This window comes from Myotis lucifugus, unplaced genomic scaffold (assembly GCF_000147115.1).
Source record: "Myotis lucifugus unplaced genomic scaffold, Myoluc2.0 scaffold_18, whole genome shotgun sequence".
NCBI classification, from domain to species: Eukaryota; Metazoa; Chordata; class Mammalia; order Chiroptera; family Vespertilionidae; genus Myotis; species Myotis lucifugus.
Genome location: NW_005871066.1, coordinates 7,686,458 through 7,704,116, shown reverse-complemented (window position 1 = coordinate 7,704,116; position 17,659 = coordinate 7,686,458). Strand labels below are relative to the sequence as shown.

Sequence of the window (17,659 nt, the reverse complement as noted above, 5' to 3'; positions counted from 1 at the left end):
GTTGTCTTAATTCACAATTGCCTAATGACATGATGCTGAGCATCTTTTCATATGCTAACTTCTATTTCTGTATCTTCTTTGGTGAGATGTCTCTTCAGATGTTTTTTCCCCATTTCTTAATGGAGTTATTTGTTTACTTATTGTTGAATTATGAGTTCTTTGCATATTGTGAATACACATTCTTTAAATATCTGTAGTTTGCAAAGATTTTCTAGGTTTTGGGCTCTGTGTTTTTTTTGTTTTTTTTTAAATATATTTTATTGATTTTTTTTTTTTTATACAGAGAGGAAGGGAGAGGAATAGAGTTAGAAACATCAATGAGAGATAAACATCGATCAGCTGCCTCCTGCACACACCTTACTGGGGATGTGCCTGCAACCAAGGTACATGCCCTTGACCGGAATTGAACCTGGGACCCTTCAGTCCGCAGGCCGACGCTCTATCCACTGAGCCAAACTGGTCAGGGCTGGGCTCTGTGTTTTTTAAACAGTGTTTTACTGGAAAGTTTCTGTTTTTAATATAGTCCAACTTGTCAGATATTTTATTGCTCTTTTAGTGTTTAAATTAAAAAATCAATTTAAACCCTAAAAGGTTATCAGTATTTTCTTCTCTGTTATCTTGCAGAAAGTTTATAGGTTGAACTTTACATTTAGGACTATAACCCATTTCATTTAATTTTCATGAAAGGTATATGGTCTATGTCTATATTAATTTTTTTTGCATGTGTGTGTCCAATTGTTCCAGCACCATTTGTGGAAAAGACTATCATTGCTCCACTGTATTACCTTTGCTTATTTGTCACACTTCAGTTGACATATTCATGTGGGTATATTTCTGGGTTCTCTATTCAGTTCTGTTAATCTATGTGTGTATTCTTTTGCCTATCCCTCACTAATTTGATTACAGTAGTTTTTAATTGAGTTTTTTAGAAAGAGAGGAAGGGAGAGGGAGAGTGAGAGAAACATTGATGCGAGAGGGAAACACCAATCAGTTGCCTCTTGAACACTCCCAGATAAGGATCGAGCCTGCAACCCGGGCATGTACTCTGACCAGGAATCAAACTGGCGACCTTTCGGTTCATGGGATGACGCTCAACCAACTGAGCCACTCTGGCAGGGCTGATTATGGTAGTCTTATAGTCAGTCTTGAAGTGGGTAGTTATCAGTCCTCAAAAATTGTTTTTGTCTTTCAATGTTGAGTTGGTTATTCTGGGTTTTTGTGTTTCCATATAAACCTTAGAATCAGTTTTTCAATATCCATATCCACAAAATAACTTGTGGACACATCAATTGGTTGCCTCTCACACATGCTCGGGGCACAGGATTGAGCTTGCAAATGAGGTACGTGCCCTTCGCCAGAATTGAACCCACGGCCCTTCAATCCACGGGCCAACACCCTATCCACTGAGTCAAACTGGCTAGGATGCATTTTTGTGTGTACTAATGTAAATTGTATTGTTTTAAATGTCAAATTCCAATGTCATTGTTAGTATATAGGAAAGTCATTTACTTTTGTACATAAACTATAACCTGCAATGTTGCTATAATAGTCTCTTATTAGTTTTAGGAGTGTTGTTGTTGTTGTTTCTTTGGGTTTTCTACATAGACAATCATATCATCTATGAACAAAGACAGTTTTATTTTCTCCGTCCCTATCTGTATACCTTTTATTTTCTTTTCTTGTGTTATTTTATTAACTAGGTTTTCCAGTCTGATGTCAATAGAAGTAGTGAGAGGTGAGAGCCCTGCCTTGATGCCAGTCTTAGAGAGAAAGCATATAGTATAGAAAATATTTGCTAATGAGATACTTCAGTGTGTGTGTGTGTGTGTGTGTGTGTGTGTGTGTGTGTGTGATTCTTATGTCATGTAAAATTGGAAATACCATTATAATTTAATATGTTAAGAATATTGTTCACCTTAAAATAAAATCTAATGAACTATTTTGGCAAGTTTTTAAATTTCATAATAGAATAAAATGCATTATATGTCCTCATGATAATATATTCTATATTGTGTATATAACCAATAACCTAGCAATTTAAAACTTTTCATTTTACTTTTTGTTTAGAGGAGGTTTTGAATATTATTAAAAATGAAGGCTTTCATATACTGATGCAAAGGCCAGTGGTATTATCAGAAGAAGAGGCACGAACACTGTGCAAGGAATATGAAAATGAAAATTATTTTGACAAGGTGATAGAAAACATGACCAGGTAAAATAAATTTCAGGTGTAGAAAGCACAGTCTGATTTATTTTTGAATCATTTAAATCTCCTCTTAACCTTTCTTTCTGCTTAAGTTGCCAAGCCTCTCAATTTTGTAAACAAGCGCCGAGTCTGCTTTTTGAGCCAGTCTCCCTCCCATGTCGATTCTCTGTTCAACTGTCTGTCTTGTCTAGTCCTCCTGGAATGTTATTGGAGCAATAGAAATATCCCAGGTGAAGTTGCTGGAGTCCAGTTGAGTTAAATGCCAGGAATCCAGGGTGTGCAACATCATCAAGTCCAAGCAGAGAAAACTGATTGAGTCTCAAGGGCTTTGGTAATCTAAAGATCTAGGAGAGGCATGAGATGCTAGAAATCTGTCAGGTTTCTAAAAGCATAAGTGAAGTAATGCCTGGGGCTGAAATCCAGCAGGAGTATATAAATCAGCAGGAGTATAGGAACAATATAGGAACCATTGTATTAGAACCAAGGCCCCCTTTCCCCTTTCATTTCTCTGCTTTCATCCTTTTATAAATATGTTTTTAAGAATACACCAATGGAAATAATTTTAGATTCGGTAAAAGGGTTATTTTGACTTTTTGTAGTCTATTTAACAAATGTACTTGCATTATCTATATATAATTAGCTACTGAGTCAGATTTTTATTAACTTTGTTTTTAATTTTTTCACAGTGGTCCATCTCTAGCTCTTGTTTTAGTGAGAGAAAATTGTTTACGACACTGGAAAGAGTTAATTGGACCAAGTACTGTCGGAGAAGCTAAACAATATTTTACAGACAGGTTGGATTCATATCATAGGTCCCAAACTGTTTTCATAGGAGCCATTTTAATTCCCTTTTAGATATGGAATATGGGAACCAGAGTTCTGGTTCAAAGAAGGTTCTCAGGGTAGCTGCTCTTCCTGGGTCACAGTGGACTGCTGTTGGCTGGAGGCCTAGCTCCGTGCCAACCCGAATACTGCCAAGGTTTTGCAAGAGAAGGCTGCGGGCTGTTTGGTTTGGAACTGGGAAGTAAGTGATGGGTACCCAGGCAAAAGGCCAGCTCTTGGCAGAAATTGCATCCCCATCTACTATTTAGGAGAAATTCTTTTGAGAAGGGTGTGATGGCAGCTTCAGGTTCTTTAGTGGATCATAAGCATTTCAAGACAATCATGACTGACTTAATATGTAGTCTCTACTTTGGCAGGAACCGTGACTAAGTTAGTGAACTAAACTTTGCAATCGATTTAACACATGGTATGCTACCTAGCACATGGAGGGTACTCTGTAGATATTTTTGACCTTAACTGTTAGGCTTGCTATCACCTGGGGGGTGTGGATAATATCTCATGCATCTACATTCTTGGGAGGTAGCTGATGGAAGTGAACTGAATTGCAATTTGCTTGAATTCTCTGTGCCAGTTGCAGAGCAGGATTCAATGCAGGGAAGAAAGGCTCTTGCTTCAAGTGAGCAAGAATAGAGGTGCTCTATCAGGCACAGCAGACTAGACACATTTGTTTACACAATAACAGTACTTATGAAACATCATTTACATAAATACTGAAATAATCTTCTTTTGGGCAGGATATCTTGAATCTGACTTGTCTTGAATGGGCACCATTTCCCCCCTATTTAGCCCTACTCACTTAGGTCTTTGCTCCTGTACCAGAAAATAACTATCAAGGATAACGTGGGGTGAACACTGTGGATAGTGTGAGCAGAGTGTCCTAGGTCCTCTTAATGAAATGTTGCATAGAATTCAATGCATAGCATTAGAGAGGAATGACTCTCAACACAAAGCCTATGCCTGTAGGCACACGCTTCTAGCAATTGTGGTTCCAGGTGTGGAGGGAGTACACCAGCACAGAGACATTTCCTCCAGGGGAAGCTCCGACTGACTGCCTCTCCCACCCCACTGTTGTGATCCCTATCTTGCCACAACTTGACAGCTAACCCTGACCATTCTGTTTGAATAGTTCCCCTTTTCCAGTTTCATTGGTTCCACCCAGGTCGTTCCTGTTGTTTTAGAGATAACTGTCAACAGAGCTCGGTCCCTTTTCTGCACGCAAGTAGCAGATTTTGCATTCTGCATTGCTTAATCTGAAATACAGTCACTTTGGTAAAAGGTAAATATAGTAACCCCTCTATGCTATCCTTACACATGCACACACTCACACTTACAAATGTATACACACTTTTTTCAATAATCATGTCTAGCAGCATAACAGAGGGGCTGGTTGTAGTTCTCTGCCTTGAATGGCATAAGTGCTGGCGATCATTTAAGCTGTTTTATCAACCATTGTGCAGATTCCCCATCCCTGGCAAGCACAGGCTCCAAGGAACTTAGGCCACAAGCATCTCCAAATCAGGGTGTGAGAATCGTCAAGGCCTGAGTAGGAAGGTCAAGTTGGACAAATCAAAAATGGGTCACTGAAACCAGAGAGGCACAAAGAGAGTCTTGAAGCTGAGGCTAGAAAGCCAAGTTTCCAGTGATGTCACCCTATTAAATAAACAGGAAGGGACACTATTCACCATCACTGGATTTTGAGGATTGGCTGCTCAAAAGTGCGTGTAAAAGGCAGAAAATACAATGAACAGTGAGCATCTCCTCTGTTAAAATATACATAGATAGATAGATACATACGTACATACATAGACAGATAAAGACAGAAAAAAGGGGAAACAAAAAACATCAAGCAACAATTCACGTAAGAGATATATATTTATCTATTGTACAGAAACAGAACCAGACTAATTATCTAACCCAACATGAATTGTCCAGAACCATCAGCATCCCTACTGCTTCTTTAAAAAAAATATATTTGTATTGATTTCAGAAAAGAAGGGAGAGGGAGAGAGAGATAGAAACATCAATGATGAGAGGGAATCATTGATCAGCTGCCTCCTGCATGCTCCTACTGGAGATGGAGCCTGAAACCCGGGCATGTGCCCTTGGCTGGAATCGAACCTGGGACCCTTCAGTCCACAGGCTGATGCTCTATCTACAGAGCCAAACCAGCTAGGGCTCTACTGCTTCTTTATACACAGAATTGTCCTGTAGGCTCCTCCTTTGTTGCTGCTCTTGCTTACTGGGAAGGTTCCACTGCAGTTTCTCCTGGATTTGAAGTTTATAGTTTGGTATCTTTGGTGTAGAGTCAAAGATAACTATTAGATAACACCTAAATAGCATCTTTAGTGCTTGATGCTATTTAGTGATCAGGATTCTGTGCTTTGTCACCCTGCTAGGGCATCCATTCCTCCATTCACAGTTATCTGTCAATCTCCATTATCAGGATTATTGAAAAGTCCATTTCCTCCCTCCCTCCCTTCCTCCCTCCCTCTCTCCCTCCTTCCCACCTTCCCTCCCTCTCTCCCTCCCTCCCTCCCTCCCTCCCTCCCTCCTTCCCTTTCTCCTTCCCTCCTTCCCTTCCTCCTTCCCTCCCTTCTTTCTTCCTTCCCTCCCTCCCTCCTTTACTTTCATTCATGTCTTTATTTCTTCCTTTCTAAAGACTATTACATCCTTAAAGTGAAGTCACATGCCCCAGACCATTCTGTAATTAATTACTTTTTAACTATGTCTAGATCAGGGATGAGTTGCTTTTGTTTGATAATTTTGAACAATTTATATAGTGTTATATTGTGCTCTATGTTATGTTATGATGTTATGCCATAATAGTTTTTAACTTGTTTCTTTTCTCAAGTTTGTGTGCACAATTTGCAATGGAAAACCTGCCTATCAACCAGTTGTATGGAAGTGACTCACCGGAAGCTGCTGAAAGGGAAATCCAGTATTTCTTTCCTCCTCAAAACACTTTAGCAGTGATTAAACCTCAGGCAACACACGCACAAAGAGGTAAATATTTAAAAATGAAAGCCAATGTGGACATTTTCTTCAAGTTTAGTGAAATTTTTCAAACTACAGAAAAGTTGAAGGAATAATGCCAGTTCTGAACACAGCCAGAGGATAGCCACTCAAGTTAAGCTGTGGGTGAAACTTTGACAAGATTTACTTGATTTAATTCCCTCAGTAGCTCCCTTCTCCTTCAGGAGGAAGAGTTCAGATTGGCTCTCACCTTCAATTTCGATCTAGCAAGAAGTTTCTTGGCCCTGGTAGCAGAGATGAAACATGTCTTAACTTTTAGCTCAGGAGCTGGTCCCCTCCTCTCCCGCGTTCATAGTCCACTAGATGATTCAGGTGGTTTCTGGAAAGATGCATCTCAGAGATGAAACACCTACAATAACATATTAAAGTTCTTCTGAATGTCAGCCTGGTGCTTTTCAAATTCAATTTAGTTTAGCGTAGTTTTGCCTTTTAAAACCACAGTATGCAAATAAAGCTATTACCATCCTTAAGTTATTTCAATCTACTTGAACATGGAGCAAAAGTGGAGGCAATCTGCATGATGAGCAAATATCTGTTTTCTCTAGAGATGATCTTCAGCCGTATTAAAGAGGCTGGATTTGAAATAATACAGATGAAGGAAATTCTGCTAACCAAAGAGCATGCTGACAAAATTTATTATAAAATAGCACAGAAAGACTTTTATAACAGTGTGTTGGAGGTATTATCTGAGTAAGTTTCTGAAATATAGTTCTTTGCATTATAAAGTAGTATTTGTTCATTGTAGAAACAGAAAAATATAAAAATTAATTAAAACATTCCATCTAATCTCATTCAGGGAAAGACACCTTATTAATATTTTGGGCTCATTTTCCCCCTATTTCCTTCCTTTCCTCCCTATATTTCTCTCTCCCCTTCCTCCCTTCTTCTCCTTATTCCTTTTTTTCTTTCTTTCTCCTTCCTTCCTTTTTTTAAAATTTAGGTCTTCACATTAGATATAGAGGCTATCTGGGTTTAAATTCCTGTTTACCAATATACTTTCTCTGTGTCTTAGTTTTCTTATATGTAAAATGGGGATAATAATAGTACCTAACCCAGGGATGGCGAACCTTTTGAGCTGGGCTTGTCAAAATTTTGAAAAACCCTAACTTAACTCTGGTGCTGTGTCACATATAGAAATATTCATAATGTTTTTTTGATATTTGCAACCATAGTAAAAAAAAGATTTATATTTTTGATATTTATTTTATATATTTAAATGCCATTTAACAAAGGAAAATCAACCAAAAAATATGTATAAAATGAACAAAAACAGAAAAACAATGTACATTTAGGAAAAAATAATAATAAAAACAATGATAATCAAATGGTACGAAAACTAGAAATTAGTGACTTTTTTGGTGCTTAAGTTTGTCTGCTAATTCTTCGATTGCAGGTTCATACTTGGTGCACTTTGAGGCCAAGCAAGCGCCACTAACTTCATCTGTTAGCCGGTTTCTTTTGTTCGTTTTAATATTATTTAATGCTGAGAACAGTCTCACAAAAATATGTTGATGAAAAAATTGTTAGCAAAGCCATCGCTAGATTTTTTATGTCGCTAGAAGTGTCAGGTACTCTGTTCCAAGCACTCGAAATTTCTTGTTCATAGTTGCGCTCTTCTTCATTATTCAAACGATTTTGTTCCAGATTTTCAAGTTTCGACCTTAAGTCGACAAACACACGAGTCCAAGTGCTACCTTACCTTGAAAATCTGCAAGTTGCATCTCTAAATCGTCAATTTGCATCCATTGTAAATCCTTTAATTCCAAAGTACTGTAAACAACTACATCCGGATGCTTAATTATTTTAATGGTCTGTTCTAGGCTTCTAAGTTGGTCGAATCTTTTGCTGAACTGTCCAAATAACGAGTTTACTATATTCTGGTACATAAGTATGGACTCCATTACACCCGTTGTAGTGGCCTTCTCGAAATACTTTTTTATCCGAGGAAAATACTTATAAGTTTTAGTTTCAATATCTCGCTTGAAAATTTTAAGTTTACTTTCAAAAGATTTGATGTATCCAAACATAACGTCAATATTTTTGCCAAAACCTTGTAATTTTAAGTTCAGTTCATTCATATGAACAGAGAGATCTGTAAAAAACATCAAATTGCTGACCCACTTATGATCATTGATCTGAGGAAAGTTTGCCAGATCCTTATTCTCAATAAATACCGTAATTTTTTCAAAGCACTCCACAAATCGCTCAAGTACTTTACCTCGACTCAGCTATCTCACATTATTGAACATCAGTAGTCCACTGTAGGTTGAATCAACTTCCTGTAAAAGTGCAGAAAATTCTCGCTTGTGAAGGGGTCGAGAAGCTATAAAATTCCCAATTTTTGTTACAACTGACATTAAATCATTCAATTCTGAGAATCCCGATTTGGCACACAACACCTCCTGATGGATAATGCAATGAAAAGGTACAAGTGGATGTCTAATAGCTTCCATAAACAATTTCAGGAATCCCATATTTTTTCCCACCATATTTGGTGCCCCATCTGTCGTGACTGACACAATTTTAGAGATATTAATGTTTAGGTCACTGAATGTTTTTATAACAACCTTACATATTTCGCTTCCTGATGTACTTATTGGCACTGATTCTAACTTTATCAACTCTTCTCTCATTGTGAGACCATCAGAATATCTAGAAATAATGGCCAACCGAGCATTTGATGTGACATCAGTAGTTTCATCAAGAGAAATCGAAAAATATTTACAGCTATTTAAGTCTTTTTTTCATTGATGTTGTACGTTTTTGTTAAGATCTATTATTCTGTCTTTTTTTAAAAAATATATTTTATTGATTTTTTACAGAGAGGAAGGGAGAGAGATAGAGAGTTAGAAACATTGATGGGAGAGAAATATCAATCAGCTGCCTCCTGCACACCTCCTACTGGGGATGTGCCCGCAACCAAGGTACATGCTCTTGACCGGAATCGAACCTGGGACCCTTCAGTCCACAGGCTGATGCTCTATCCACTGAGCCAAACCGGTTATGGCTATTATTATTCTGTCTTTGATAGTATTTTAACTGAGTGGTAACTCAGAAATTCTTTTAATAACATCATCTTTATTTTTCATATCGTGAAATAGAGCTGGTGCACATCTTAGAAATGTTTCCTTAATAAATTCTCCATCACTGAGGGCTTTTCCATGCTGAGCTATGGAGTGAGCAATACAGTAACTTGCTGTTGTTAAATTTGTAGAGCATCTTACAAATTTAATGATGGAATTTGATTGACTTTTATAGAGGTATAGCTGCCTAGAAATGTATTCCTTCCTTTCATCGATACTTTTTTTTCAAGAGCTGACAATGATTAGTTTCAAAATGTCTTTTTACATTCCTCGTTTTGCTTACTACCGTTTCATTACACAGTATGCACAATGATCTGTTGTTTCTGTCGACAATCCCGTACATCTCGGTCCATATGTCTTGAAAAGGTCAGCTACTGCTACTTCCACTTCCTTTATCATTCAATCTTGCTTTTTTATTTTTTTGATTCTCCATCACAAGGCTGCAAAAATAAATAAATATAAATCACGGCGTTTTTTTCTAAAAGGTTGATAGGTTTCTTATCTATTAACTTTTTGCAGTGTTGTTGCACTGACTCCTGGTGCAAAACAATTCAAAGATAGTATGTATAACCAACAAATATATGGTGCTGTAATCAATTTTCCGACACGCAGAATGTCTCATCGAGCACTGTTGCACTGTATATCTTTTTCTTCTAACCCTCCCACTCCTGTCTCCTAACGATCAAGTGCATCCATTTGCTGAATGCACCCGAACACATGGGAAGCTTATCCAAGGCACGTGTTCACAATAACGAGGCCGTTTCCAGAACTGGGTATTTTGTCACTCGAGTAAAAATAAAATGTCATGAGTAAAGATTAATCTCTTTATAGTGCAATTCTTAACCTTTTTATATTAATGTCAATATTGGAACAATGTATCTTAGATGTTTTCACTATGTATCTTTGCTACGCAACACTGATGTACATGTTTACATCCGGTTTTAGAATTGCATTATTGATCATGAGTAACGTGAGTAATAATATTACTCGAGTGATGCCCAACTCATTGAATTATGCAATTTTTTGTCTCTGTCGATGCGTGTCTCCCAAAATGAGTTCGCGTGTCACCTCTGACGCACATGTCATAGGTTCACCATCACTGACCTAACCTATAGGTTTGTTGTGAGGGCTAAATAATTGATACATTGAAAGTACTTGGAACAGTGCCTGAAATATATCTATAGATATAAACTACAGCATTTTTCTAGCAGTGTTTTCCTATGCCTGTTGGAAGAGGGATAAATGAAGCAAACAAAAAAGAATGCATTAACTCACACTAATAAGTACAAAGAACAAAGAAAAGCTCTTTGGATGAAGCTGTGGTGTTCTGTCTGTAGCCATGTAGGCAATCTATACAGTTGTAAGTGGCCCAAGTCTTCTGTTATTTGCAGGGGTCCATCTTTGGTCATGATTCTGAGCAAGTGGAATGCTATTGCAGACTGGAGACGATTGATGGGTCCCACAGACCCAAGTGAAGCAAAGTTCTTGTCCCCAAACTCTCTCCGAGCCCAATTTGGAACAAATCTTTTGAGAAATGCTGTCCATGGATCATCTAATGCCACTGAGGCAATGCAATCAATTAATAATATATTTGAAGAGGCTGTTCCTGAGAATCCCGAGAATCCCGAGGAAAACTAATGTACAGTACCTCTCTAATAACTGTTATTTCCTTTTCTTGGGCTGTTACAGTGACTGGGTCTAGGACAAGGTTGTTCCGATCAGAACATTCCCTATGTTTCTGACTTAAACTATTTCCTGCCAGACATATTACATTGCTCCATAGCAACCTTGAAGCCTCAAAGCCAAACCTTGCGCAGGCACCTGGGACATAGTGGAGTAAGCAAGATATCCTTTGGGTTGCAAGCCTTGGTACTGAACTATTTGTGCCATCTCTCAGGACAGTCTCATGAAGTCCCTCTTCTTGACTCCCCTCCATTTCTCCTCTTCGAATTACCAAGGTCTCATAAAGCAGCCTCAACTCTATTCCTTGAGTATTTGAAAACTTGGAACCTACTAACTATCTGTGGGTGACATATGATAATATGATAGGATATTAGAAACCATAAAGCAAAAGGCAGTCATTTCTATTCCTTGGCAAAGAGCAACTTATTTGGGGAGCATGTGGATTGAAACTGCTTAGTTGTTGATGGAAAACTTGAAAACGTTTCTATCCTGGGCATTGTGGGAAGTGGAGTATAAGATAGGTGACTTTTGCATCAAACTTACTTGCCTTCTTTCTTTTCAAAGACTCTTCACATGTGCAGTGTTGTCTTCAGCTGGATGAGCCAAATTGAGAATCCGTCCACATAATGAGAAAACATTGTGAAATGGAGCAGTCCCTCTATACCCATTCGAGTTCCCGAGGGAAAGAAGAGTACATCGTTCCCTTAATAGTGTCATTTAGTCTAGGCTTTCTCTAGATGTAAGAACATTGTATCAAAACATTAAATGCAAAAATAAAAGTAGATTCTGGCATACTACTACTCATCCCATAAGTCTTATTTAATTACTAGAGGCCCGATGCACAAAATTCATGCAAGGGGCTCAGCCCTCACCACAGCAGCGGCTGCCTCTGCCTTGGCACCCAGTGTGGCAGCTTTGTCTGGAAGGTCATCTGGAAGGACGTCCGGAAGGATGTCCGGTCTAATTAGCATATTATGCTTTTATTATTATACCTAGACTAAAGCATGATTGTACAACCTATAAACATTTATGTTGGGAAAATATGTATTGTATATCTGCTTGAACTGTGGGTTTTTGTTTAGTAAAACACTGGTTGAATGAAAGTTGATACGTTCAGGGAGATGCAAATGTAATGGGGAGACAAAAATTGTACTGCTTTGAGCAGATGCATATAGGAGATGGTGAGGGAGAATGAGATACAAACCACCCAGGCAGGAGGCATTGCAGTAATCAATGTGGAAGATAACAGCAATCTGTAGAAATTGTGAGTTAGCGGTAAGTGGAATGATTAGAGAATCCTTAAAAGGCTGCATTGCATCCACAGGACTTATGATTGATCACCACTCTATCAAATAAATGGGAAAAGACAATGCTTCCTGGCTTGAGTAACTGACGAGATGCTCCAACCATTCCAAGACAGGGGACCCAAGAGAAAAAGAAAGAAATGCCATGAGTTCTGTTTTGCTCATGTGGGGAAGTAGGCATCTGGATTGAGAATAAGTCAGGCCCTCAGTGTAGCAGAGCTAAGAAGGCTCCATTGAAATGACATCAGCAAAATGGTAGAGTAGGCAGCTATAAACTCTCATCCCTCCTTGGGACATTGAAAACATAAGCAGAAACTGTCAGGACAAACCTTATCAGAGCTCTGGAAAATAATCAAAGGTTTACAGTAACCAAATGAGTACTGAAGCAATAAAGGAGCAACTAAAAAATGGTATGAAAGCTTTGTGACATTTTTACTTGCCCCATCACTTCCCCAAATTGATCACATTCTTGAAGGTTACAGCCTGTGTTCTCAGCATGGGACTCCGGTCTTTGGTGCCAAAGAGAATAGAGCAGATATTATTAACTAACTAGAGGCCCAGTGCATGAAATTCATGCAGGGGTAGGGTCCCTAGGCCTGGCCGGGGATCGGGCCGATCTTCGGGGTGATCAGGACGCCTTGGCTGGCCTGTGGCCTGTGGGCCGGGGACAGCTCCTGCGTTGAGTGTCTGCCCCCTGGTGGTCAGTGTGCATCATTGTGACCGGTCATTCCACAGGTCATTCTGCCATTTGTTCGATTTGCATATTAGACTTTTATTATATAGGGTTATTGTGTTTTTCTGTTCTAACCTGTCTGGAGGCTACCTGAAGGATGACACAAGGAACGTTGAAAACAGGGATGCAAACATGTACACCAATGTTCACAGCAGCATTATTCATAATAGCCAAAAGGTAGAACACCCCAGTGTTCATCAACAGAATGGATGAACAAAAATGGTATATAAATACAATGGATTATTATTTAGCCATAAAAATGAATAAAGTATTGATACATGCTACAAAATGAATGGACCTTGAAATATTATGCTAAATGAAATAATCTAGACACAAAAGGACAAACATTATACGATTCCCTTTGTACGAGGTACCTAGAATAGGCAAATTCATAGGGACAGGAAGTATACTAGAGGGAAATAGATGTGGGAGGGAGGGAGAAATTGGGAATTATTGCTTAATTGGTAAAGAGTTTCTGAATAGGGTGATGAAAACATTTTGGAAATACATTGTGTTGTAAAATGTACAAAATCTAGTCACATTTGAATTATCAGTAAGGATGTTTCTCAAATTTTTAAAATTGCATTTTTTTCAGAATGCGTTTTTTTGAAAAACTAGGGTAAGTTAATTATCAGCTTTCTTTGGATTACGCAGAGGAATAAGCATCGTGTAAATCTTCACCTTTCTCACTTCCTTCACATTCTGCTCTCCTTCAAATCAAATACTTTTATCTACTGTATACATGCTTGAGAGTGTTTGGGTATCCATAATATAGTTGTGTGAATTGGTGCATTGTTATTAAATGGTCTAGAACTTCAAAAGCATTAAAACAATAAGCTCTCTAAAAATTAATAATGTACCTCACCAGCAGATGGCAGGCTTCACTCAGTTGTCTATATATGTGTATGGTCTGTACAAAGATTTTATAAGCAAGATATTGAGAAAGGTTATTTCTTTTAGATTATAGAATTAGTCTTGAGGTAACTAGTCAGAAATCTAATAATGATCAAAGAGATATAGTCAATTACACTTCAGTTTTTGTTGATGTTGGTCTTGAGGGTATTGAATTTTGTGGGTGGGACACCACAGCATGAGGCAGGCACATGGGGGCTGGGATTAATCATACCTGGGAATATCTTCTTGGCCCTGGGAGAAAGGTTAGAAAAGGCTAGAAATTGTCAGGGCTCCAGCTAAAGGGGCTGATTTTGATTCTCAGCTGGACTTCAGGCAGAAAAACCACACATGTGTTTTGGACTACTGTCAACGAGGCAATTGGAGACTGCAGTATTGGTGGGCACACATTGAGAGCTCTGAGATGAGTTTTGTAAGAATGATGAGTAACACATGATAGTGAGGAGATGGGTTCCCAATACAAGGACTGGCTCAGAAGGTAGGCCAATGGTATGCCTGTCAGGGAAGCACCTCTATCTCAACAGCCAAGCAGAGCTGTGTCTTCATGAAGTTCACCATACAGAACAGTACCCATTATGTAGTACAGGCTTAGACATGCACCTTGACTCTGAAACCAGTTTCTTTGAGAGCCCTACTAAGCCCCTCTGGTGTCTTTCCAAGGTAGGGCACCTGAAGCATTCCTGATTTGATCCTAATAACATCCCCTCCCTGGATCCTGTTCCCTGTAAGCAGATGCTCTGTAGAAAATGGAATCATTTCCTAAAACGGGCTATGCTCTATCTGACGGTCCTCCTCTTGGGCTCTCTTGGTGCCCTTTCTCTTCGCTGGAAGGACCTCCTGATTCGGATGCTTGCCTGAACTGCGTCTGAACTTGTTCAACCTTGGAGGCTACTTTGGACGAACCTCCCAAGCCGGTTATTTAAATGCTTTTAATAAAGAAATTTTTACTGGGCCATTTTCCACATGTTATTCAGCTGCTAAAATATTTCAATGACGTAATAAATACTTGAAATTTTTAGAGGACTAAACATGTTAATGAACTTGAAAAAAATCCATCCGTATGGTTCAACAGCAGCATTTTAGATATTTCTCAGTACCGTCATGGAATTTTATTCATAATACCATAAGAACTGCTTAATGACAGTTCTTTATATTGTATTGTATTATTCATGTTATTACAAGTTTGTGAGATTTGGTTTCAGCCCTCTGGTTGTGAGTCTGCTGTCAGCTAAATTTTATTGTCAATAAAGTATGATCTTTTTCCCTCTCAAAGTATATCACTAATGTGATCCAAACTTCTAATTATAAAATGGTCCTCATCTAGATGTTGCAGCTACTCATGTTAGCATTATTGAATTATAAAACTGTTCTCTTACAAATATTGCAGCTAGGTATATTAGGCTTATGCTGTCCGAACAGGTAAAGGCAAAATTACACATCATAGCATTTCTTATTGCCATTAAATACCTCTAAAATGTTTGTGGTTTTGTTTTGTTTTGTTTTTGCATTCTAGTATAAAGAGACCTTTCTTGGATAGGATAAATACGTAAAATCTGTAGTCATACTCAACACATTTTCTCTTCAATAAATTTGAAATAAAATATAAGAGACATTAAAGTTTTTGAGGTTTAGGGATTCAAATAGTGTATTGATGACAATTACAAAAGTCGACAGGCATTTTGTTGCCTGGCACCACCACTTTATAGATTTTGCTGAAAATGTAGTGGCAAAATCTCAATATTTTTATCACTGTCATACTGTGATGGCCATGAGGATGTGAGTCTAGACTCCAACCACAGGGGCCATAATTATCCAAGTATCCGGACACCACAGTCTGAAATCTATTGCTACCTTTGCATCAAGACCAGGCTGTCCCTGGGCTGCTCCCAATGACAGAGCAGTAGGATACAAAGGCAGAGCCATCTGCGAACTGAAAGGTCCCAGGTTCGATTCCGGTCAAGGGCATGTACCTGGGTTGCGGACACATCCCCGGTGGGGGATGTGCAGGAGGCAGCTGATCGATGTTTCTCTCTCATCGATGTTTCTGACTCTCTATCTCTCCCTTCCTCTCTGTGAAAAATCAATAAAATATATTTAAAAAAATTGAGATAGTTGCATAGGTTTTCCCCCGAAGTTGAGAACTCTATCTTATATATCTATCATCTATCTATCTATCTATCTATCTATCTATCTATCTATCTATCTACCTACCTACCTACCTACCTACTATACCCACTTCAAGGTGGTCAGTCATTCATTTCCCAGCTGCCTGGAGGTTGGGAGTGGCTCACAGATGAAGAGAGGAGCTTCACCATAGATGACATCCATTTCCCAGCTAAATTTATAAAAACGATGGGAAGGAGGAAACAATCTCAGTGAGGAGTTGGAAAGTCAGCACTTTGATATATCTATGGTCCAAGCATGCTCGAGGAAATTTAATAATATGATCTGGAACTTTCCTGTGGTCATACTCCTCAGCCTAGCAATGCTACCTAAATGAACATCTCCAAAAACTACTTAAGGGTGGGCACAGATACTAGCTATCAAGATGTTTGTCTATTCAATATGTTCTGTTAAGAAACTAGCTAGTCCCCAATAACATAAGGACTTGTTGAGTGATACACACCATGGAATATACCACAGTCATTATGAAGGAGGTGGCATCAGCTTAATGACATAAGAACTATGAGTGAAGAAGGCAGGTTATGAAACAGTACGCATTATAGGCTCCTAGTTTTATTTTTTCCCCCAAATCATAATATGCACAGGAAACACCTGGAAAATTATATACCAAAATACTAATAGTGAATACCTCTGAATAGTGGTGAATGGGATTATGTAGGATTTTAATTCAATTACTTTTATTTTATTTTATGTATTTATTGAATGCTTTATAGAAAACACACATTTACCATATTATTGAAGGACCAACAAAATTATTTTAAAATTAAGTGCCTCCAGTTGTCTTCAATACAAAATGTGTTGAGAAACCTATAGTAAAATATGTTATTTTTTAAATTAAAGTAACCCAACTCTCATAATTTCCATTTCAGAGCTAGAACCTCAGCTTTCCTCTCCATGTATTTATATTTACCTCCTCTCACATGTATTTAGGTGGAGAAATATTTAGGTGAGAAAAATAAGCTTTTGACTCTCACACAAAGGCCAATTCCATATTTGTCATATTGTGAGCTAATGTTCATTTTCAACTTTTTCAAAATAATAAACAAATGGCGGCCTTGTTAACCTTTTATCGATTAATCAAACTGATAAATGTGCCTGGTTAAATTTTTGTGTGATAATCAATACATCATTTAAATATTCAAAGTAAGCAGTATTTAAATTTTTAAAGTCATCTCCAAACTCTTTACTTTCTTTTGCACTTAACAACAACAACAAAAAAAGGTCTTACATAAGCATTTTCTCTCCTCCCCCATGGAGTTTCATTTCTAAGTCCCCTTCCCCAAAGAATTCCTACTATGCTAAGAAGGTGGACTAGGCTAGCAATGCCTTGTAATGGCTTTTCCTAGGTTTCTTTAGTTTGGATGCTATGCTAAACACCAACCTGGCTTCCTTAAGGGCCAATGAGATTTGGCTTTTGTACAGCAAAAACACTACCCTTTTGTGGGTCAATCTATTGGATTCCTTTAATTCTGTTGCCCTGGGGTAGCAGTGCAGGCAAAGTCACGCTTTCAGGGGGAGATGAGTGCCTGTCCTATTCTTCCACTCTCCCCTGGCTTACCCACACACCTCACTCTGTGTCCCCATGGCTATAGGTGTGAAATAAAACAATTTGTTTAATTATATTGTGTGAATGCCACGTGTACCTTATCCCTTTTCTGAAAACCAGGGACCATGGTAC

At 38.3% G+C, this 17,659-nt stretch overlaps 1 protein-coding gene across 1 annotated transcript in view; it reads left to right on the top strand.

Annotated features, from left to right (window-relative positions):
* Positions 1 to 11,634, top strand: part of NME8 (NME/NM23 family member 8) — a 42,220-nt gene extending 30,586 nt beyond the window's left edge. Inside the window, exons 11-16 of the mRNA XM_023751025.1 lie at positions 2,068 to 2,212; positions 2,893 to 3,000; positions 5,901 to 6,052; positions 6,628 to 6,772; positions 10,557 to 10,804; positions 11,413 to 11,634. Coding sequence (XP_023606793.1) covers positions 2,068 to 2,212; positions 2,893 to 3,000; positions 5,901 to 6,052; positions 6,628 to 6,772; positions 10,557 to 10,803 — 797 coding nt within the window. The 3' untranslated portion in view covers position 10,804; positions 11,413 to 11,634. The remainder of the gene's footprint in view (positions 1 to 2,067; positions 2,213 to 2,892; positions 3,001 to 5,900; positions 6,053 to 6,627; positions 6,773 to 10,556; positions 10,805 to 11,412) is intronic.
* The last annotated feature ends 6,025 nt before the right edge of the window (positions 11,635 to 17,659 follow it).